This window comes from Arachis hypogaea, chromosome 1 (assembly GCF_003086295.3).
Source record: "Arachis hypogaea cultivar Tifrunner chromosome 1, arahy.Tifrunner.gnm2.J5K5, whole genome shotgun sequence".
Classification (NCBI taxonomy): domain Eukaryota; kingdom Viridiplantae; phylum Streptophyta; class Magnoliopsida; order Fabales; family Fabaceae; genus Arachis; species Arachis hypogaea.
In genome coordinates, this window is record NC_092036.1 from 7,258,770 (window position 1) to 7,280,289 (window position 21,520).

At 34.9% G+C, this 21,520-nt stretch overlaps 2 protein-coding genes across 2 annotated transcripts; one reads left to right on the forward strand and one right to left on the reverse strand.

Moving 5' to 3' along the window:
• The first annotated feature begins 7,078 nt into the window (after nucleotides 1–7,078).
• On the forward strand, nucleotides 7,079–8,821 carry LOC112796252 (uncharacterized). The gene has a single exon (XM_025838664.3). It carries the CDS (start codon nucleotides 7,079–7,081, stop codon nucleotides 8,819–8,821), a length of 1,743 nt encoding a protein of 580 aa, XP_025694449.3.
• Nucleotides 8,822–10,021: 1,200 nt separating this feature from the next.
• Nucleotides 10,022–11,563, reverse strand: LOC112695118 (tetrahydroanabasine acetyltransferase-like). Its single transcript, XM_025747714.3, has one exon. It carries the CDS (start codon nucleotides 11,518–11,520, stop codon nucleotides 10,105–10,107), a length of 1,416 nt encoding a protein of 471 aa, XP_025603499.1. The 5' UTR covers nucleotides 11,521–11,563; the 3' UTR covers nucleotides 10,022–10,104.
• Between the last annotated feature and the right edge of the window lie 9,957 nt (nucleotides 11,564–21,520).

The window sequence follows — 21,520 nt, forward strand, 5'->3', positions numbered from 1 at the left end:
TATGTGATATTGGTTATGTTAGTGTATTTGATGATTTTGGTGCACAATTGGGAGATTGATGTTGCTTGAGGAGCTTTGGTGAGGCTTGGAACTAGGGTTGGTGGAGACTTCCAAAGAAGAGGCTCAATTGGTTTGGCTACAAGAGGTATGGTTTAAGTTTCATTTAAGTACCGTGTGGTGTGATGAGAATTCCTAGGCTAGATGCCCCTAGGATTAAGTTTGGATTGTGTAAATGGTTGGTGCTAATATGCATAGTTGGTATGTAATGTGAATTGATGATTGGGTTGAGAATTGTGTGGCCTTGTATGCTTGGTGTATTGAAAATTTGATGTATTGGATAATGAGTATTAATTTGTGGTTTATGCATTTAAATTGTGAAATTGGGCCGGAGGCCAAAAAGAGGTAAGGAAGGTAAGTTGATGTGTACATTGTATGATGACACAAGTGATTGGATGAATTTCAGATAATGAATATATGAATGATTGGGTTGGTTATTGAACAATGAGGTTTGAGGAGTTGAAGTGTGGAAATTGGTAATTTTGGGTGAAATTGTATAGATGAGGTATGTTTGATTTTGGCTGAGATATATTATGTGGTCATATATGTGAGTATGATTATTGATGCCTTGATGGTATGATAATGCATGAGAGATATGTATGTTATGATATATGCTTGAGGAATGATTAAGGTTGATTTGGGGGTGAAACCACGTGATATTGAGTATGATATTCATTATGTATAATGATGGTTGATTGGAAATAGTATTGTTAGAAATTGGGATGAGGAAGGATGTATGAAATGTTGATATGTTTGTAATTTAGCCATTTGTTTGAAATGGGTAAAAATGGTTATATGGCGGTTTTGTGAATCGTGGTAAAGTGTTAATGTATGAGTTGAGGAGGCTTGATGTTGATTTTGGTATATTTTGATTGGTTTCAAAAAGGGTTGAAATTGGCATGTTTTGGTTGATTTTGAAAAGAGTTGAAAATGGCTTATTTTGAAAATGGCACTTTGTGGTTTTGTATGAAAAACATGATTTTTGGGCATACTTTGACGGGACATAACTTGAATTACGGATCTCTGTTTTGTGCCAAATCTGTTTAAAAATGAAATTGGATCCGGGATGTCCATGCCATTCGAAGAACGGGTGAACAACGATTTAAAATGAGAAAGTTATGTCCGTTGGAAGATTGGGGGTTGAATATGTGAATTCTGCAGCTTTTAACTTAGAAAATTTTTAGCAGAATGGCCCCTCGCGTATAGGCGCACTTGGCGCGTACGCACCGTTCTTTCAGAAAACGCCATCCACGCGTGTGCGTGGTGTGCGCGGGCGCGCCGATGTGCTACATCCAATGCCCAGCCATTTTCCAGAGGGTTGTGCCTGAACTGTGCCTGTTTTGTGCCTGGGGCACGAGAGCACCCACGCGTTCGCGTGGTGAACGCGTGCACGTCGCTTGGGTATTTTTCAATCCACGCGTTAGCGTGCATGACACATACGCACCGATGAGTTTTGTGGCCATCCACGCGTGCGCGTGGAGTACGCGTACGCGTGGCCCTGTTTTCATGCCAAAGTTGATATTTGAGTTTTAAAAGCTAAATCTCATACTTTTAAGCCTCCGATCTCACTCCTTATGTATTAAATCATTATGATATGCCTAGCAATGCGAAAGGAGCTAGGGGATGTGGTAACTTGCGAGTGAAGCAAGGGGAAAAGTTATGATCAATGATGATCAAAGATGATTATATGAGATATGGAGGATGACGGTGGAAGTACCGTGTATGCCATGAGCCGAAGGGCTATATTTATTGATAAATGGCTGGTTCTTGATAGAACTATGAGCCGAATGGCTGAGTTATTGCCGGGTTAAGGCAAAACCATTACTGATTATGGCTGAGTATAAATGCATATATGATTGATGAATGAATGTGTTAAATGGATAATAATGGAAAATATTGAAATGTGATGTGTAACCCCGGGTAGTAGGCGGTGGCGTTGTCCACTTGCTCCAGGTATGAGACAGAAAAGGATGTTTATGATAAATGAGTTTAATTATGGAGTTTTGAATGAATGTAGCTCTGATACCTGGGTAGTAGTAAGGGTTGGGGTTCGTCCCACTTGCTCCAGGTTAATGTTTGAGATTTGATAACAATGAGGATTGATAATATGAATTGAGATTGAATGAATATATGTTTGAGATACCTGGGCAGTAGCAAGGGTTGTGGTTCGTCCCGCTTGCTCTGGGTTAATGCTTAAGATACCTGGGCAGTAGCAAGGGTTGTGGTTCGTCCCACTTGCTCCAGGTCAGAGATTGTGACGCCTAGGTAGTAGCGGCAGTAGTGGTGAATCCACTCGCTCCAGGTTGAGCTTTTAAACACCCACCTGAGTAGTAGTCGCAGTAGTGGTTGTTCCACTGGCTCTGGGTTGAGCGGGTAGTAGCAAGGGGGTTGTAACTCAAACCTACTTGCTCCGCAAGGGGTGTTTCTGTCCGATGGTTAGCTACCAGGACATGTCGGGTTGGCTATATAACCGACAGATGATATCATCAGCCATAGGGCAGGCATACATCATTTGCATATGTTTGAATTGTTTGGGTTTGCCTATTTGTTTTGGATTTCTACATCATATATGCTATATTACCTGATTATGTGCTACTTATTCTACTTGTACCTTATTTGTGTATTACTTGTCTGTATTGCTTGTGTTTGTACAACTGAGAGATCCCTCATGTTGGTGTTGGTGGATGTTGAGGGCTGTTCTTGATGAGATGAATTGATGATGCGATTGCATGATGATGATGATTTTTGAATGAGATAATTTGAGCCCCTGGGTAGACGCAGTGATGTGATTTCACTAGCTCCAGGCGAGGGTATGATGTATTGATACAAATCGCTGAGGTAGAACCACTGGTGATGGTTTTGCTTATGATTCTGAGTCTGATTCGTGGAATAGTCAGCGAGTTGGGAAACATGTGTAACATGAACTAGATTTAGTATCCCCTTACTACAGTTGCCTATTCATGGATTAGTGAGAATCTAAGCTGGATATTTGGTTAAGAAGCTTAGGATGTTTAGTGAGTTTTTATTGCAGTGCATTGTATTTATTTGGCACTTTTACCGTACTGGGAACCCATGGGCCCGGGGGTTCTCATTCCGTATATATCTCTTGCTTTTCAGATACAGGTCCAGGTGTTCAGAAGTGAGCTATGGTTCGTCTGAGAGACGGCAAAGATCTTTATTTTCTCTACTTTATGCTTTGCTTAGAATCTCTCCACCTTTGTTTTGAAAAGATTATATTATGTATTGAACTCTTTTGGAACTTGCCTATAGAGGCTCTTATGTTTCTTTTGGGAGAGATTAGGATATACTGTTGTCAACTACTTTCATATTGTACCCTAGCCGGCCTAAACTTCGCGGGTCGCGACTAGTTGCTATTACTTATGTTATATATATCTATCTGTTATCTATCTCTCAATCTCCTTTATGCCTTGTCCGTATATCACTTTCGGCTTCACAGTTTAACTTTTCGTTGTCGAAACGTGAGTGATACGTCTTCGCGATTTTATTTCTACTCTTTTCAGGCTTCTCGATTAATACTCCTTTCGAAATTACCTATATTTATATATAAAAAATCCACCTGAGAGTCGTACCACCGTAATATCATTGACTTATGACTCGAGCATAAGAATTTGAATATTAGGGTGTTACAAGTTCAAAGGTTTAATGGTTAACCGTGGTTAAATTGTGGTTGAACCAGTTTAATTAAATATTAAAATAAATATATTAAAATTTTTAACTTGGTGATCACTATCTCATTATTCCATCTTCAAAATAAAAAATTTCTAAATAATTTTACTCAATAATAAGTCAATAACCAATAAATTAATTCAGAATCAGAACAAATACCAGAAGTCAGAACAATAATAGTCCAAAAATCAGAACAATAACACAAAAATAACTCAGAACATTATATATAATCAACAATAATAGTCCAAAAGTCAGAACAAATACCAACAATCCAGCTCTTTTCACAACAACAATGAACAATGAAAAAACTTAACTCGCATAACAAGCATATAACCCAGAAAACAACGATTCGCGATCAACATATCCAAAAAAATAGCAATCAACTCCCAGAAATCAAACTGAAGAAGCCCTGGAGGAGCTTACCGTTAACGACGTCGAAGAAGCAAGCAACAAAAAATGAAGAGGCAACGATGGACACAGAAACCCTAATCCCCAAATCAATTTGGTCACTCGACAGTGATCGAGGCGATCGTTCACCGCCGTTTATCGGATTTTTTTTCGCGACTGAGCGCCACCAATTCGAACCTTTCGTCTCGCCTGTAACTTAGTTCAGTTCGATCAATTCCCTTTCTTCTTCACTGTCCAGTCGCCACCTCCAGTCCGCCACACTCCCAGAAGGCTAACACCGTCCCGTTCTACAGAAGCCACCAGCGTCCAGTTCTTCTCTAGACTCCGCCGTCCTTTCTGCTCCGTCGTGATCGTCTCCCTCATCTCCGACAGTGCATGCGTTTCCTCTCCCAGAGATTGAAGCTGCAAGTTCCTCTGTCCCCCACTACGTGAGCTCTATCATCGTCTTCTCCCTCTCGCCGCCTTCTCCTTCAACGCGACTTTGGTGTGTGTTAGCAAGGTATCAGCTTTAGGGTTAGATTTTGGTGAGAGAGAGAGAGAAGGGAAAGAGGAGGGGTGTCTATCTCTCTGCCCGTTTGGGCTTTCTTTTCAGTTTTTCCCAATTTTTATTAATCAAAACGGTGCAGTTTTGATTTAGAAATAGCAAACCAGCACTCCAAAAAATTGGACTGGTTCACCCGGTTCACCGGTTAACCACCAATTTTTTGACCGATTTTTTGCAGATCGGTTTTTGCCATCAACCGAATCGGTAAGGGGACCGGTTTTTGGTTAATCCGGTCGAACCGGCCGATCCAGTCCGATTCTCAGAACATTGCTAAATACACATTAAACTACATTTGGACTTTTTAACTCAATAAATATTTGTCATCATATATACTTAAAATCACTTCTAACTCAACAAAAACTTATATTATACATATAAAAGACGAGTTCCGACAAAACTATACAAACACTAAAAAATTATCCAAAATTCTCAAACTATCTTTTTAACCTAACTTAACCCGAAATTTTGACCCAAATGTTTGTAGGAAAAATTATAGAGATTGAGCAACGTAATGAATTCTCTAGAGTGTTGTCTCAAAATGATTTGGTTGTTAAAGTTATTAAAAAAGAGTAATCGGATAGAATGCGTGACGTAAATTTTAGACTGACTCCGAGTCAATTCTTTGGTCCAAATTCACAACAACCAAGAGATGGAGCTCAAACAAAGAAAACTCAAAAGGTGCTGCTTGAACTATAGACATAGGTGGTAGTTAAAAAATTGAAAAGAAAGATTGTGGAGGATGAAGTGGCACCAGAGAAGATAAAGAGACAATAAAGAGTGCTCTAAGATATTTAATTCAACGATAAGGTGGGGAGTCGAACATCGCTACAAAGATGAATTTTTTGAAAGGACAAATAAATATTAAAAGATAGTTGTCCGAACTGTTGTTATTTTCCGCCTATAATTTAGTTTGCGACAAATTAAAACTACTACAATTTTTTAAAATAAACCGCTCCTAGGCAGGGACGGATGTATTCATTGGGGAGTGGGGGCAACTGCCCCCAGCGAAATTCCAAAAATGTCTTAATAGTTATTAGTGAAATGTCTAAATTGCCCCCAGTATATAATTAATTTTGACCCCAGGACCCAGACCCCGCTTCAAACTAAATCCCTAACCCTTCTTTTTCCCCAATCTTCTTCATCTGCTCCAGCCCTCCCTCCAAGCTTCAGCCACCCGTTGCCGTGTCGCATGCCACCAGCCACCAGGCACCAGCCCGCCACTCCGCGTTTCAGATGGTGTCACGGTTCTCTCTTCGCTGACGTCTCCGCCCTCGTGTCTCTAGAGTCTAAAGTCACTGGCTCACTGCTGCCGTGCCGCGTCTCCGAGCATCCCCTTCTGGCTTCTGCCTTGTGCCTTCTTCTTCTTCTTCATCAAATACTGCAAATCTGCGAATCTGAGTTCCTCTTCTCTCTTCGGTTTCACTCTTCATACTTCAGCAGAGAATGCCGACCTTTCGTCTTCGTCCTGCTGCCGCTGAACGCCGCACACCCGCATCACTACTGCCTATTGGGTTCTGCACTCTTGTTTCTTAGTTCCTACAGTTCAGTTTTTCAGTCGTTCAGATTCAGTCTTGAATTATTCTATTTCTTGGTACATTCATGAATAATGATTTAGCAATCTGCAATTCTGTTTATTCACTTATTTGCTAATTGGATTAATTTGTTTGATAATTGATTTAGTTGGTTTGTTAATTGTGAATTTGCGATTGAATTTGTTCTAATGTAATTGCAACTTTGCAAGTTTAGTTTGATTAATTTGTTTGTTAATTCACTTATTCACTTCTTGGATTAATTTGTTTGTTAATTTGTGAATTGGGATTGAATTTTATTCATTTACACTGTACCCCTTTTGTACTCCTTTTTTTCTTCTTCGATATATAAAGATTGTGTCTTTTGGTCTTTCCTACTTGCTTAAGATGGGGAAAAATGAAGACTAATATCTGATATGTAAAGACTCATTATATGGTATTGTTTATATGAGCTTTGAAATAAGTTTATATATATTATATGGTATTGTTTAAATTTCATTACAGCCTTACAGAGCCTTTGAAATAAGTTTATATGCTCAATTTCTGTTTCTGGAGTTTGGACTACTATTCTACTAATGTTGAACAATGACTCAATGAGTAATATTACCTCATTGACTTAGATGGCATTTATAGGCAGGCTTATAGCAATTTTGTCTCATCATCAGGTGTGCATCAGCACCGCAAGAACTTAGAATGGATTGGGATATTAGTTGTTGTTATTTTTGTTGGAACTTGGAAATTTATTTAAATGACATATGTATATCAATTTTGTATTTATAATTTTTAATTTGTGTAGAATTGTGAATTTTTTATTAATTAATTAACTTAGATTTATAATTTTATCTTATTAGTAATGGAGAAATATTTCAAAAGAACCTCATCATTGGAGATTGGATCTCAAAATAATTCATCGACCTCTTCTAATAAAAGGAGTTTTTTAGAATTCGAAGTAGAAAGTCTTATAGCAGATCCAGGACAACGACCAAAGATTTCAAGTTATCACCCAAATGATAGAGACAAAGTTAGATGTGCATATTTGCAAAAAGGTCCTTGTCAACCAAGGACTCATGATTTTCCACAAACTGCTTATGGTTCTTCTTTTCGAAGATTTAATCCTAATTGGTTTGATGACTATGGCAACTGGTTAGAGTATAGTATATCAAAAGATGCTGTTTTTTATCTTTGTTGTTATCTTATGAAACCCGAGACGGAAGGTGGTGATGCTTTTGTAACTAATGGCTTTTCAAATTGGAAAAAAAAGGAGAGACTACAAATTCATGTTGGGATTCATGATAGCGCTCATAATCAGGCTTGGAGAAAATGTGAAGCACTTATGAGACCAAAACAACACATCACTGCTGCTATTGAAAAACAATCTGAGCAAGCTAAAAAGAATTATCAAATTCACTTGACAGCAACAATTGATTGTATTAGATTTCTTTTGCGACAAGGATTGGCCTTTCATGGTAATGATGAGACGGATGATTCTGTTAACCAAGGAAATTTTTTGGAACTTCTAAACTTTCTTGCGCAACATAATGAAGAGATTGATCGTGCTTTCAAAAATGCTCATGGAAATCTTAAACTAATAGCACCCTCAATCCAAAAAGACATTGTAAGAGCTGCTGCAAAGGAAACGACAAAAGTCATTGTTGATGATCTTGGTGATGAATTATTTGCTGTATTGGTTGATGAAGCCCGCGACATTTCCATTAAGGAGCAAATGTCAGTTTGCTTAAGGTATGTGAACAAAGAAGGACAAGTTAGGGAGCATTTTCTTGGTCTTGTTCATGTTTCTAATACTAATGCTTTATCTCTAAAATTAGCATTGGAGTCATTATTAGAAACATATAATTTAAGTTTATCAAGAGTACGAGGACAAGGATATGATGGTGCAAGTAACATGCAAGGAGAATTTAATGGTTTGAAAACTTTGATATTGAAAGAAAATTCTTATGCTTTCTATGTACATTGCTTTGCCCACCAACTTCAATTAGCTCTTGTAACGGTTGCAAAAAAACAAGTTGAAATTGCTTTGCTTTTTAATTTGTTAACCAATTTGTGCAATGTTGTTGGAGCTTCGTGTAAACGAAGAGATATGCTTCGTGATAGTCAGATGACTAAGACAATTGAAGCATTAAAAAGTGGAGAAATTTCTAGTGGGCGTGGTTTGAATCAAGAAACAACTTTAAAAAGAGCTGGAGACACTAGATGGGGTTCACACTATGGAACTATACTTAGATTAATTTCTTTATTTTCTTCTGTGGTTAATGTTCTTGAATATGTTGAGGAAGATGGAAATAATTCAGAACAAAGAGCTGAAGCATGTCATTTATTGAATTTCATTCAATCCTTTGAATTCATTTTCAACTTGCACTTGATGAAAAATATCTTGGGAGTTACTAATGAATTATCTCAGGCGTTACAAAGGAATGATCAAGATATTGTAAATGCTATGGCATTAGTCAAAGTGTCTAAGCAACGATTGCAAAATATAAGAGATGATGGTTGGTCTCTTTTACTTGATGAAGTCTCACTGTTTTGTGACATACATGATATTATTGTTCCAATCATGGATGATATATTTGTGTCATAAGGAAGATCAAGACGCAAAGCTCAAAAGATATCAAATTTGCATCATTTTCAAGTTGAGATATTCTATCAAGTTGTTGATAGACAACTTCAAGAACTCAATAATCGTTTTACAGAGGTGAATACTGAATTGCTTCTTTGCATAGCTTGTTTGAATCCAAGACACTCATTTTTTGCATTTGATAAGGAGAAGTTGATTCAGTTAGCTCAATTTTATCCATTAGAATTTTCTTCCACTCAACTTTTGGCACTTGACAGTCAACTTGAGAACTTCATACTAGATGTGCGTTTTGATGATCATTTCTCGGACTTAAATGGAATTGGTGCTCTTTCGCAGAAGTTGGTTGAGACTCGAAAGAATATTGTTTATCCATTAGTGTTTCTTCTTTTAAAGTTGGCTTTAGTTTTGCCTGTAGCAATTGCATCAGTTGAAAGAACTTTTTTTGCTATGAACATCATAAAGAGTCGACTTCGTAATCGTATGAGAGATGAATTTTTAAATGATTGTTTAGTGACATACATAGAAAGAGAGACATTTGATTGTATTGACAATGAAAAGATTATTCAATCTTTTCAAAATATGAAACCTAGAAGAATGGAATTCTAAATTATTTGTTATTATTTTGAATTATTATTTTATTATCTTGCCCCACTGAAAAAATTTTCTAAATCTGTCACTACTTCTAGGTGTTGTAGCAATCCTAATTCCTAAATCACCTGTATGTAGAGAGAAGTAGAAACAAGCCGAGAGCCAAATATATACATGGATCAATTAACCACACAGAAAGTTATAAAAAAAAAAAGTAAAAGAAAGATGAAATAATTAACTAAAATACACCAAATAAAATAAATTATTCGTCAACCTGGAAAAAGGTCGTGGAAACAACAAATAAATTTTAAAATAAGTCTTGAAATCTTATTTTATTAGGCATCAAATAAACTAGAAGACTTACACGGTAAACTTGAAACAACGGGAGTTAAAAATATGAAAAAGATTCATAGATTAGATCATTTAGCACTAAGCGATAATTAATAAAACCCATGAAAATCGTATCCCTATTTTTATTCAATAACAAAACTCAACTATATATAAACCCTAACAAGTGTAATTTATTTAATTATGATTTACCTATATTTTAACTAATGATAAAAATTTACGTACATTTATTTTTGTGTAAAAATAACAGGTACATATTATTAAATGACAATTTAACTAAATATATTAAATTATTTAATAATTTTTAACTATTCTCTTCAGATAAAAATATTAGTACATGAATAATCACCTTAACTAATAGTAATTGCAAGTGTTTTCATCTCCTCCCTAAACTTGGGCATGGCATCAATGGGGAGTGAGACATAGATCTTAACACCTCCACTCATTGAAGTATCCATGTCACAAGGAGGAAAGAAGATGCAAATACTTACTTCCCCAAACATGTTACATGGGGCAGGTATCACATTCACAGGCTCCTTCCACCCAAAATCCATGTTTCTCAAGAATCCCAAATGCTTCCACTCAGCCAAAGCCATGCATGAACCATTCCCATCAAAATCAAACTCCTCAACTCTTGTCTCCAATGTATCAATTGAATTCTTAATGAATTCTTTTGTGAAAGCAACCTTCTTCAACTCTCTAATAGCCTTCACCACTTGTGAGAGTGGTCTTTCGTTGACTTCTTTGACCGCCAGCACAACATCTGCATCCACAATGGTATTACCATAATACCCTTCAGGCAAAGGAGGATCTATGTGCCTTCTTATACCTACCGCAAATTTCAGCATAGTTTTACCATCATACTTCAATTTCAATGCCCTAGTTCTTGCCCTCCAAACATAAGCAGCAAGGGACTCAAAATTTGTAAAGCTTAATTCTTCATTTGCAATTGGAACATTGTTATCAACAATTTCCTTTGCCAAATTCAATTTGAGTCTCTTTATGCTCTCACCATCCACCTTAAAACATTCATGAACTAGGGTTTTGGAAGGTAGATATGGCGAACCGGCGGCCGAAGCTCCATCCATGGGACTTAGCAATGGAGTTTTGGTTATTGACCCATTTAGCCTCTCCCTTTCCCACACAGGCTTCACCGAAGGCTCGCTTTTTCCGGTCGCGAATTCGGCTATGGCTTGAAAGATCTTGATGGAACCAGCCCCATCAGCAATGGTGTGTGGTTCCCCCAACCCTAATGTGAACCCTCCACATTGAAATTTAGTCACCTTCACCACCATAGGGTATATTAGTTGGTTACCATTTTCATCTTGATGAAAAGGTGGATCATACACAAAATTTTTGGCAATTCCAATGTCACTCAAATCAAGATAATTGAGTGAAGAAAGGTCACAATTTGCAATTGCTTCTACAAATGGAACACCATCTTCATTGCAATTGATTGTTACCTTCCCATTGTTGCTATGATGCTTCACTAGCTTGCCAGCAAGAGGGTAGTAATAAACCAAAGCCTTTGATAGTGCTTCTTTTATCACAATGGCAGGGTCATTTTTGGAATAATAATTTTTCTTTGTGGGGTTGTTGTTTTGTGATTGGTATACACGAATGACTTGACTTAGGGGAAGGAATTCAGGCCTATTATCAATTGTGGATAGAGAAAGTGTAGTGGAAGGAGTAGGTTTCGATGGTTTCACATATTCAACATCTTTGTTTTCAATTTTGAAGGATGCAATATTAATTTGATGTGCCATTGGAAAAGTAGTGTTCTTATTAGTGAGATTTTGAAATGTGAATATGGCTAATAATATTATTGTTTATGTGGTGATCATGCTACTTCAATTCATGTCTATTTATATGCATATAATTCACCTAATTACTTACATGTTTGGACATAGTGAGTGATTGTTAGGTGAAGATGATAATGTTTGGGAGGAAATTCTATATATATAGCATAATGACAATGTTTATTGCTTCATATAATCAACCTATATGATAGGACCATGTATATGTTAATGGAAAGAAGTAATTAGGTAGCTAGAGATGTCACATCAACAGCATAATCTATGTTGTGGGCAAAATATATTCATCTTTGTCATAGAAGCAAAAATGATTAACTGTTAATTTTATTAATGAAAATGATTTAATTTTACGAATAACTATGTTATTTCCACGTAAAAACACACACACACACACGCATACAACATGCCAGCGACATTATTTATATAGTTTAAAATTATTATTATTGAGTGCTAAATATAATTTAGATTAAAAAAATACAAAAAATTAATTGAATAAACAATTTAGTCGAATAATACTAGAATTGAAATTATTAGGGGGTGGAAGAAAAATCCAACCAAATCTATATTAGATATTCGTAGAAAAAATAATATTACATAACTAATAAAATTTATTATTTTTAGTCAATATTTTTAGTAGTATAAAAAATAATATTACATAACTGATAAAATTTGTTAGATTCTATAGAGATTTATACTACAATAAAAATTATTTTTAATAACAAATTTTTAGTGATAATAATATATTAATCATTATGTATCTTATTTAAGTTATATTTTTGTACCAATTATATATTTGTCATTATTAATATATGTTATAATAACGATTATATATTTTTTGTGTCTATTAAAAAAAGTTATTTTTACCTCAATTATGTAATTGCCATCAAAATTTTTCAATAACAAATATAAGAGGACTAATATTTAATTGTCAATAAATATATTTATGATTTTTTTAATTATTTCTAAAAGCAAATTAAATGCCACTAAAAATATATATTTTTTTAGTAGCGCTATATCTCTTTGTCATAATATGGACGGAGATAAAGGTGTTAAGAGTTAGTTTCGTATTTAATTTTGTTGATCTGGTTTTTCGTTGCTGTTTTAGCTTTGAGGCACTTTGCTCCACATGATTGTTTTACAACATCATCAACACATTTTGCCACCCGTAACTTTGGCATACACCATTATTTTGCAAATGGTCAAAATATCATACAAACAAAACTAATTTTAAATGGGAAATTAACTCAATGGCTCCTTTAACCAAGGTGGAATTTGGTCATATGCAATTGGCAGCTTCTTGATACTCGTTAGTTACGTTGCATCTCCAATATCATTCTGGTAATTATATATATACATGCTAGTATGACAATTTCACAGTCATTATAGTATTTTAAAATTTTTTTGTTAAGAATAAAATAATATTTTTTATTATTTAAGAATATTTTTTAAATTAAAAATATTATCAAAATATAGAAAATAATCAATAACACTTATATAATTATCATAGTTACCGAAACATCTTTATATTAGAAATATATGTGTTTGTATGTGTGTATAAAGTTTCTAGTATTTATAGTTGTGGTGGCCATGACGATTATATAAATATATTATTAAAATTAAAATTACACCATTTTTTACTTTTAAAATTAAAAAACATTATTGAATAGTAAAATTAGCGTTACTTTAATTTTAACAATATTTTTTAAATTACCATAACCACTATAATATAGACATCATAGACTCCATCAAATATATAATCTATGAAACTAAATTGCATTACTTGTACATGACCAGTTAGTATCCAACTATTTTTTTTATTTTATTAAAAAATTAATATATATGTATAATGTTTTAAAAGTTACTAATTTGTTAATTTTATTATCTTTGAGTCTAATCTGATCTATAATGCAAAATTTATCAATAACCAATTTAAATTTTATTTTTTAATTTATTTTTTTAAATCAATATTAGCAGAAGCTTCGAATTGGATAAAAATTAATATAATGGCTATTATATATCTTATTATCTTCACAAAAGTGTATTATTATCTATTATATATTATCTTTTATTGTAGATACTATCGGAATAATAGACTATATTATTAAATGTAATATATATAATTAAAAAATAATAATTTATTGCATTATAATTTTTTTATTTTCAAAATTACTATTGAAATCGTTTTTAAATTAAATCATTTATCTTAAAAGTTTAAACTAACAAGAAAAATAGTATTTTAATTCTTATATCTTATCTATATCTCGTGTCAAAGTCTCTTTTTAGATTTATATAAATTTTTTATAGGTTTTTTTTATCTTATGCTTAACTATTTTTTTTTTACTAACAAGTACTAAATTCTATATTTAGTATATTATTAATGAAGTTTTAATATTATGTTATAAAATAATATTATCTAAATATTCAAGTCGATAAATATATAGAGATACATCTTATTGAAATAAAAGAAATTGATCGAATGTTACATTATGACATTTTAACCCAAAAACCAAACAAACCCATAAGATGAAATAAATTTGGTTAATATAATTAATTAAGAAATTGGAGGTCAGTTACGTTGCTGACACATGTTTCTTAATTTGATGTTTTAAAATTTGGGATATATTATGTATATATAATTATATATATTTGGTTTGCTATTTACTTGTACGGTTGCAGTTGCAGTTGTACCTGTTAGTTTGTGACACGCCATATTTAAGGGAGCACGGCAACAGGGCAAAGTCGTCTATCCAAGAGGCTTTCAGTCGTCAACCTGGTTTGTTAAACAAATTGAAGGCGTTAAAAATTAATATTAGATTTAATTATTTTATTAATTTTTATAATTTTATTAAATTTATAATTAAATTTTTATATATTTTTTTAGTTAAATTTTTTTATGTTAAAAATATTAAAATTAATAAAATATTTTTTTAAATTATATAATTAAAAATATAATTAAATTTTTAATTATAAATATTTCTAATATATTTTATACTAATAAAATTTTAATTATAAAATTAAAAATAATATAAAAATTAATTAAAAATATAAAAAATTTAATTATATATTTAATAAAATTATAAGACTACTAAAATAGTTAAACTATAAAACTATAATTTTGAAGTTAAATATTAGGTTACTTTAGGTTATATGAACAAGCGAATTGGTTTCTGACATTGAAAGGGTTGACTTTGGACCTTATGGATCGGAGCTGTTACGTTGTGTCTGCTCCTAAGTAATAGATTTAATTTGAATATGAGATCCCGGCTGCTGAATAAAAATCAATTTAAATTGGTCGAGTGACCAATTTATTTATCTATTTAAATAAGTCTAAAATATTTGAATTTTATCTTGTATATACAATAATCCTGTTATGTAGGTAACTTAAGATAGATAGATTGAGTTTGATGGATTGACTTAAGCGTCAGAGGAAGGTGGTTTCCGACTTGCTCGTGATTGAAAGCCGCCATCCGAATTGTGTGTTTTGAAGAATGGAGGGTAGTACCTGCAAAGACTCTCTGATGCCTAAGTCAACAAGGGAGTAAGCAGGTTTAGAGTGTATTGGAACTTAGTTTTACCTGAGTATGTCAGAGTATTTATAGTAGTGATCCAATAACAACCGTTGGAGTAGTTCCACTTCTGAAAGTGGACAACCGTCCCTTTATCTTAGGGTTGTTGAGATATTGCTTCTAGAAGTTGATCAGATATTTTAGAGGGTTGTTACTTATTTGAATAAGTGTTATCTGTCAGCTTATCTCGAACCCGACCTCTTTGGGAAGGGGCTTGATGGTTTCAGTGGCTAAGAGAAGGGGGGTTGAATCTTAGCCCCCTTTTTGCTTGCTAACACTTGCTGGACTTAGAGGAGACTTTTCTGTTTTTAGCTCGTCCCTAACCACGAGACATTTTCATTTTGTCTCATCATTTGGCATGAGACATTTTTGGATTTTTCTCCTGAACAGTAGAAACAGAAGTGGAGTAGGAGAGAAAGAAGATTACACCCAGATATATCCTGGTTCAGCTGCTAAGTGCGGTGCAGCCTACATCCAGTCTCCATCACAACAATGATGGAATTTTACTATAATCAACTTGATTACAAACTGTAAAGTGCTAACCCAACTTACAAGGGGATTCCCACAGAATCATGAAACACAACATAGATGAACAAAGGAACTCTAAGACATCTATGACTTTTTCTTTTAATTTTGCACTCTCTGCCTTTTTCTGCTCTATGGCTTTTTCATACAAACCTCACTGTTTGCCTTTTTCCATGAGACTCAAGACATGACAAAATTAAACAGAAAAATACTAAACAGAATACATTGAAGGAGAAGAGAAATCTGTTAGCTTAGGTAGCTCTGAGAACACTGTGTCTCGCACTCTCACACTTTCTCCTTAATCTAACCGTGACTGTTCACCCCTTTTATAGAGGAGTGAAGCCTTCACAGTTGAAACACCAAAACCGAGCTTAGCATCCTTTCCTTCAAAACAAAACCGGTTCGGCCACAGAGAGAGAAGAGGTAACTCATGCAAAACTCAACATACAAATACCTCTAGTTCTTCCTTGGTCATCACTCTTCATCAATCCGAGCGCTCCATCCTTGGCTTCCTCTCCAAGATGGATTTCTGGCCCTTGATGCTTCATGATGATGATGACTTCATCTGCTCCAATCTCTGCCTCTTCCATCACTTCGCCACTCTAGCTACTTCCTGTGGTGGTTGAGCAGAGTCAGAGACAAGCCATGCCTCCAAGAATCTCTTCCTTGCTGGCCGAATCTTCTTCTTTCTTTTTGAGTATGAAGGATCCGAGATTACCTCACCAAATCTTACTACATTTGGTGATTATCTCAGACACAACATACTTTTGGTTTTCTTTTTCTTGCCATCATTAGCTTAATGGCCTTGATGCATGCAACTTCTTCTTTTCGGTGAGTGTTGCTTCTATGGCTTCCTGGTCAATAACCGAAGAAAAGAGAGAAAGAGATGAGAGAATGTGAAGTTAAAGTAAAAGCAATTAAATGAAATGAAACATATTGATGAATTGCTTTTACTTCCCTTGCTTTGAATAACGTATAGCATTAATCATAATGATTCCCATCAAATCAAAGTCAAGTTCTCTCTCATGTTTCCAATGCTAGCATATTAAGTTTTGAAATCCATCCTTAGCAAGCAATGGAATCCGTTGGAAAGCATGAAGCCTATATGCTTTCTCTTTAGCTTGGTTTCGGACCAAGCTTGGAAACATTCAAAAAAATTAATGTTGGGCTTGTTAGCAACAAAAATTTAATCTGGCCCAATTAGTAACATTTGCTTTCCTGATGAATTTTGGATCAAGCATTGGATCATTCATCAAAACTAAATTGGGCTTATGGCAATGTTTGATTTCTGGCCCAAATGATAAAATCTTTTCAGCCAACAATCACAAAACAAGAATTACATAGGGCTGAAATTTAATTTATTGGGCTTGGAATCTCTCCTTTTATTTTGGCCCAATTAAAAACCTGCATCACAAAATTATTAATTAACATATGTTAATTGAAGATTAAATTAATATTTTTGTAATTAAATATTTCAATAATGTTTGTTCATCACAAATATTAATTTGGAGTTTTCCAAACTCATCAATCTCCCCCTTGATGACAAACATTATTAAAATTGAAATGGAAAGAAATTTAAAGATTGAGTAAAGAATACTCCCTTTGTATTTGAATTTCTCTCCCTTTCTAAATGTCACATGGCTCCCCCTTAATGTATGCTATTTTACCAAGGGAGGCATAAACCTGTAACATTTTAATCAAGCCTCAAAATATCAATGTTATTTAGCATATTTATTCATGATGCTAAATGCTTGATTTATGAGCAGATTTGAATGATATACAAAACTCATTTGTTATCAGTAATCTGATTTTCTGCTCAATGTTTACACACATCAACTGAGCACAAAACAATGTTGTTCAAAAACATTTCAATTATTTTTCGGTCAAGATATTAGAGCCAAATTATTCAAGTAAGGAAAATATTTTTAAATCACACATGATCAAAACAAGGCAGCTGTTAGATATCACAATTTAAAGGAACTGCCAACAATAAGTTTTTCAAACCAACATGTTTATCATGATCAACCAGACATTCATATAATCAAACATCATCAATGCCAAATGCATTTTCAGCAGTAACCATAGTGAAACAAATGCAATAACAACATCATGCATTCCTTACACAAGGGTGATCATAAATTTTCAATTGAAAATTTCATCCCCTATTTCAGCAGATCTTCCCCTGTTTTATTAGTTTCAATTTCAATTTTGGAAACTAATTTTCCTCCCCCCTTTTGTCATCAAGGGGTACCTGCACAAAAGATGAAAGACACACCAAAATATCCATAATAAAGTAACAAGAGTGTATCAAAGTATCATAGAGCATTGAGTATCAAGTCATGCTTCTACAAAAAATAGATTGAGCCTAATGGAGCCAATATCAATTAAAAGTGAAGAAACAGTCATGAATCATCAGAAAGATTGAACTCTGAACCGGAATTATCTTCGTAATCCCCTGTTCCCATTTCATCATCAAAGCTCTTAATCATGAAGCCAACCCTTTCGTGACATTTCTTCCAAGCCCTTTCCTGTTCATATTCCAATTTTTGGGCAGTCTTGTGGGATTTGAACATCAACTTGGACATGTTGCGGAACTCATTGAGAACCTCCCGGATTGATGCAGTGACATTTGAGGGTTCAGGACGGCCTTCCAGATCGCTGAGAGATGATTCAGAGGGAACAGATCGCTTGCCTTTCTTGCCCGAAACTCCTCCTCCTTTGATCATTGAAACCTTGTTCTCAACAAATTCATTAGACAAATCAACCTTAAAATACTCAAATATACATGTGAGGAACATGCCATATGGAAGATTAGCCTTTTTAGTACTTTTCACTGCTTCCCACATATGACGTATCATAATGTAAGCAAATAAAATTTGGGAAGAAGTAATGAGAGCAAATTGGATAATAGAATCAGAAACTATTACTCTATGGTGAGAACCGCCTTGTGGAGTGAGGATGTGAGTGATGATACGGTGCAACAGAGAGTTCTCAGGGCCGAGTGCTCGATGAGTTGGGATTAGTCCATCCAAACCAGAGAAATTTGCACAGATGTGTTGCAAAACTGTTTGCTGTGCAACGCCAACTTGATCATCCCACTTATCAATCATGTAAACTTTTGGCCCTTCATCTTCATACCCAAGGGCAGCACCTATGGTTTGAGGATTGAAGGTCATGTAAACACGCTTGACGTAAGAGTGGATTGATCCATCAATCAAGCGCATGTTTGCATAGAACTCCCGGACCAGCCCCGGGTAAACAAATTTCTGAATGTGAATCAGTGGAGTCCATTTCAGAGCATCAAACAGGGAAGAAAAGTTGATTCCTTTGGTGGCCAGTTTTTCAAGATTTACCAAGTAAGAGAGGCAGAGAGGACGTTTCAGCAAAACATCTTTGTGAAATTCATAGAAAGCACATGAATAGAATCGAGAGGGATCAAAATGGGAGTGATTTTTGTGAAATTTGTTCTTGAACTCTAGTGACTCCAAATTTGCAGGTTCTCTTGTATCATGTAGTACAAAGCTTTTCTGCCTTTTCTGAGAGCTTTTTGTATGTGGAGTAGATTTTTTCGGCGGTGATGGAGGTGGTGAGGTATGTGATTCCTCTTCTTCTTCTTGAACACTGGATTGCTTGTTCTTTCCCGTCTTGCCTCTCCCTGAAGTTTCTGAGCAATAACCTTGCGGCGCATGGTTTCAGTCCTTTTGGAAGGAGGTGTATGAGTAGAGGAGGAAGTAGAATGAAGATGGATATGTGTATGAGTTTGAGGTGATGAAAAAGGTGGGTTTTTTGGAATGGGGGTTCGGCCACTTCTCTTATGTGCCATTTTCTTTTTCATGGTAGGATGAATGGAGAAGTTGAATATGAAAGGGTGGGAGTGCCGAAAGAGAGTAAGGAGGGAAGGAGGTTAGTGGTGCAATAAATGTGGATTGGAGAGAGATGATGGGGAAGTTAATGACCATAATGGCGCGGTTATTAACCAAAGGGTTTTGAAAAAGGTGGTTTCCTAGAATCAAGGGATTAGATGGAGAGAGGGATTTGATTTGACAATAGCCACTTCCAATAAGATTTGAAATGACACACAAAAAGATTTTGATCATCATAAAATGAGGGATCATTAAAAAATCAAGGTGGGGTCAAATAAGATTTTGTGGGGCCCATGAGGAGCAAAGTCTGCGCAACCTCCCCCTTAATCATAGCTCCTCCAGCATGCCTTATTTTTATCTCGTTCATTCCTACGAGATAAAACTGGACAGAATCAGAAATTCACAAATTTTCAACATGGCTTAAATCAAACATTCCCAAGCTTTTTCTTAACAAACAGAATCTATCTTCACAGAGGGGTTTTGTAAAAATATCAGCAAGTTATTCTTCAGATTTTACAAATTGAATATCAATAGTACCCTTTTGCACATGTTCTCTAATAAAATGATATTTGATTTCAATGTGCTTTGTTCTTGAGTGCAGAACAGGATTTTTTGAAATATTTATTGCACTCATGTTATCACAAAATAAGGGTATACTATTGATCTTTAATTTGTAGTCTTCTAATTGAGTTTTTAACCAAATTAATTGTGAACAACAAGCAGATGCGGATATATATTCAGCTTCAGCTGTGGATAGAGCCACTGTGCCTTGTTTCTTGCTTGGCCACATGTTGAGTGAGCTTCCAAGGAAGCAACACATGCCGGAGGTGCTCCTTCTATCCACTCTATCTCCCGCATAATTTGCATCACAAAACCTTACTGCACAAAAATCATCAGATTTTGGATACCATAAGCCATAATCACATGTTCCCTTAATATATCTAATGATGCGTTTAACAGCCGATAGATGGGATTCTTTTGGTTAAGATTGAAATCTTGAACATACACCCACACTTTGAACTATATCCGGTCTAGAGGAAGTAAGATACATTAATGAACCAATCATTCTCCTATACCATGTTTCATCCACATCTTTGCCATCATCATCTTTTTCAAGTTTATTGTTTGGATGCATTAGTGTTCCCATTGGTTTAGAATTTTCTAGGCCAAATTTTTTGATAAGTTCTTTTGCATACTTTCCTTGATGAATAAAGGTACCATTAAGAGTTTGTTTAATTTAGAGGCCAAGAAAGAAAGTGAGCTCTCCCAATAAACCCATCTCAAACTCACTAGTCATGAGTTTTCCAAACTCTTCACACAATGACTCATTGGCCGATCCAAACACAATGTCATCCACATAAACTTGAACTAGAAGAATATCATCATTAGATGCTTTAATAAATAAAGTTGTGTCCGTGGTACCCCTTTGAAATTGATTTTCCAATAGGAAGGTACTAAGCCTTTCATACCAAGCTCTTGGAGCTTGCCTAAGGCCATAAAGGGCCTTTGAGAGTTTAAAAACATGATTTGGAAAATCTTTATGTTCAAAACCGGGGAGTTGAGCCACATACACTTCTCTATCAATAAAGCCATTAAGGAAAGCACATTTGACATCCATTTGAAACATTTTGAAACCCTTATGGGCAGCATAGGCAAGAAGCAACCTAATTGCTTCCATTCTAGCTACCGGAGCAAAAGACTCATCAAAATCTATTCCCTCTTCTTGATCATAACCTTGAGCCACTAATCTAGCCTTGTTACGAATAACTTGTCCATCCTCACCAAGTTTATTTTTGAATACCCACTTAGTACTCGTTATCTTCTTACCATCCGGATGAGGTACTAGTGTCCAAACCTCATTCTTGTCAAATTGAGCAAGCTCCTCTTGCATGGCCTTGACCCATGATGGATCTTCAAGAGCTTGTTTGACATTGTTGGGATCCATTTGTGACAAGAGAGTAAAGTTGCTAGGTTCGGTTTGCCTTTTGGTGGAAGATC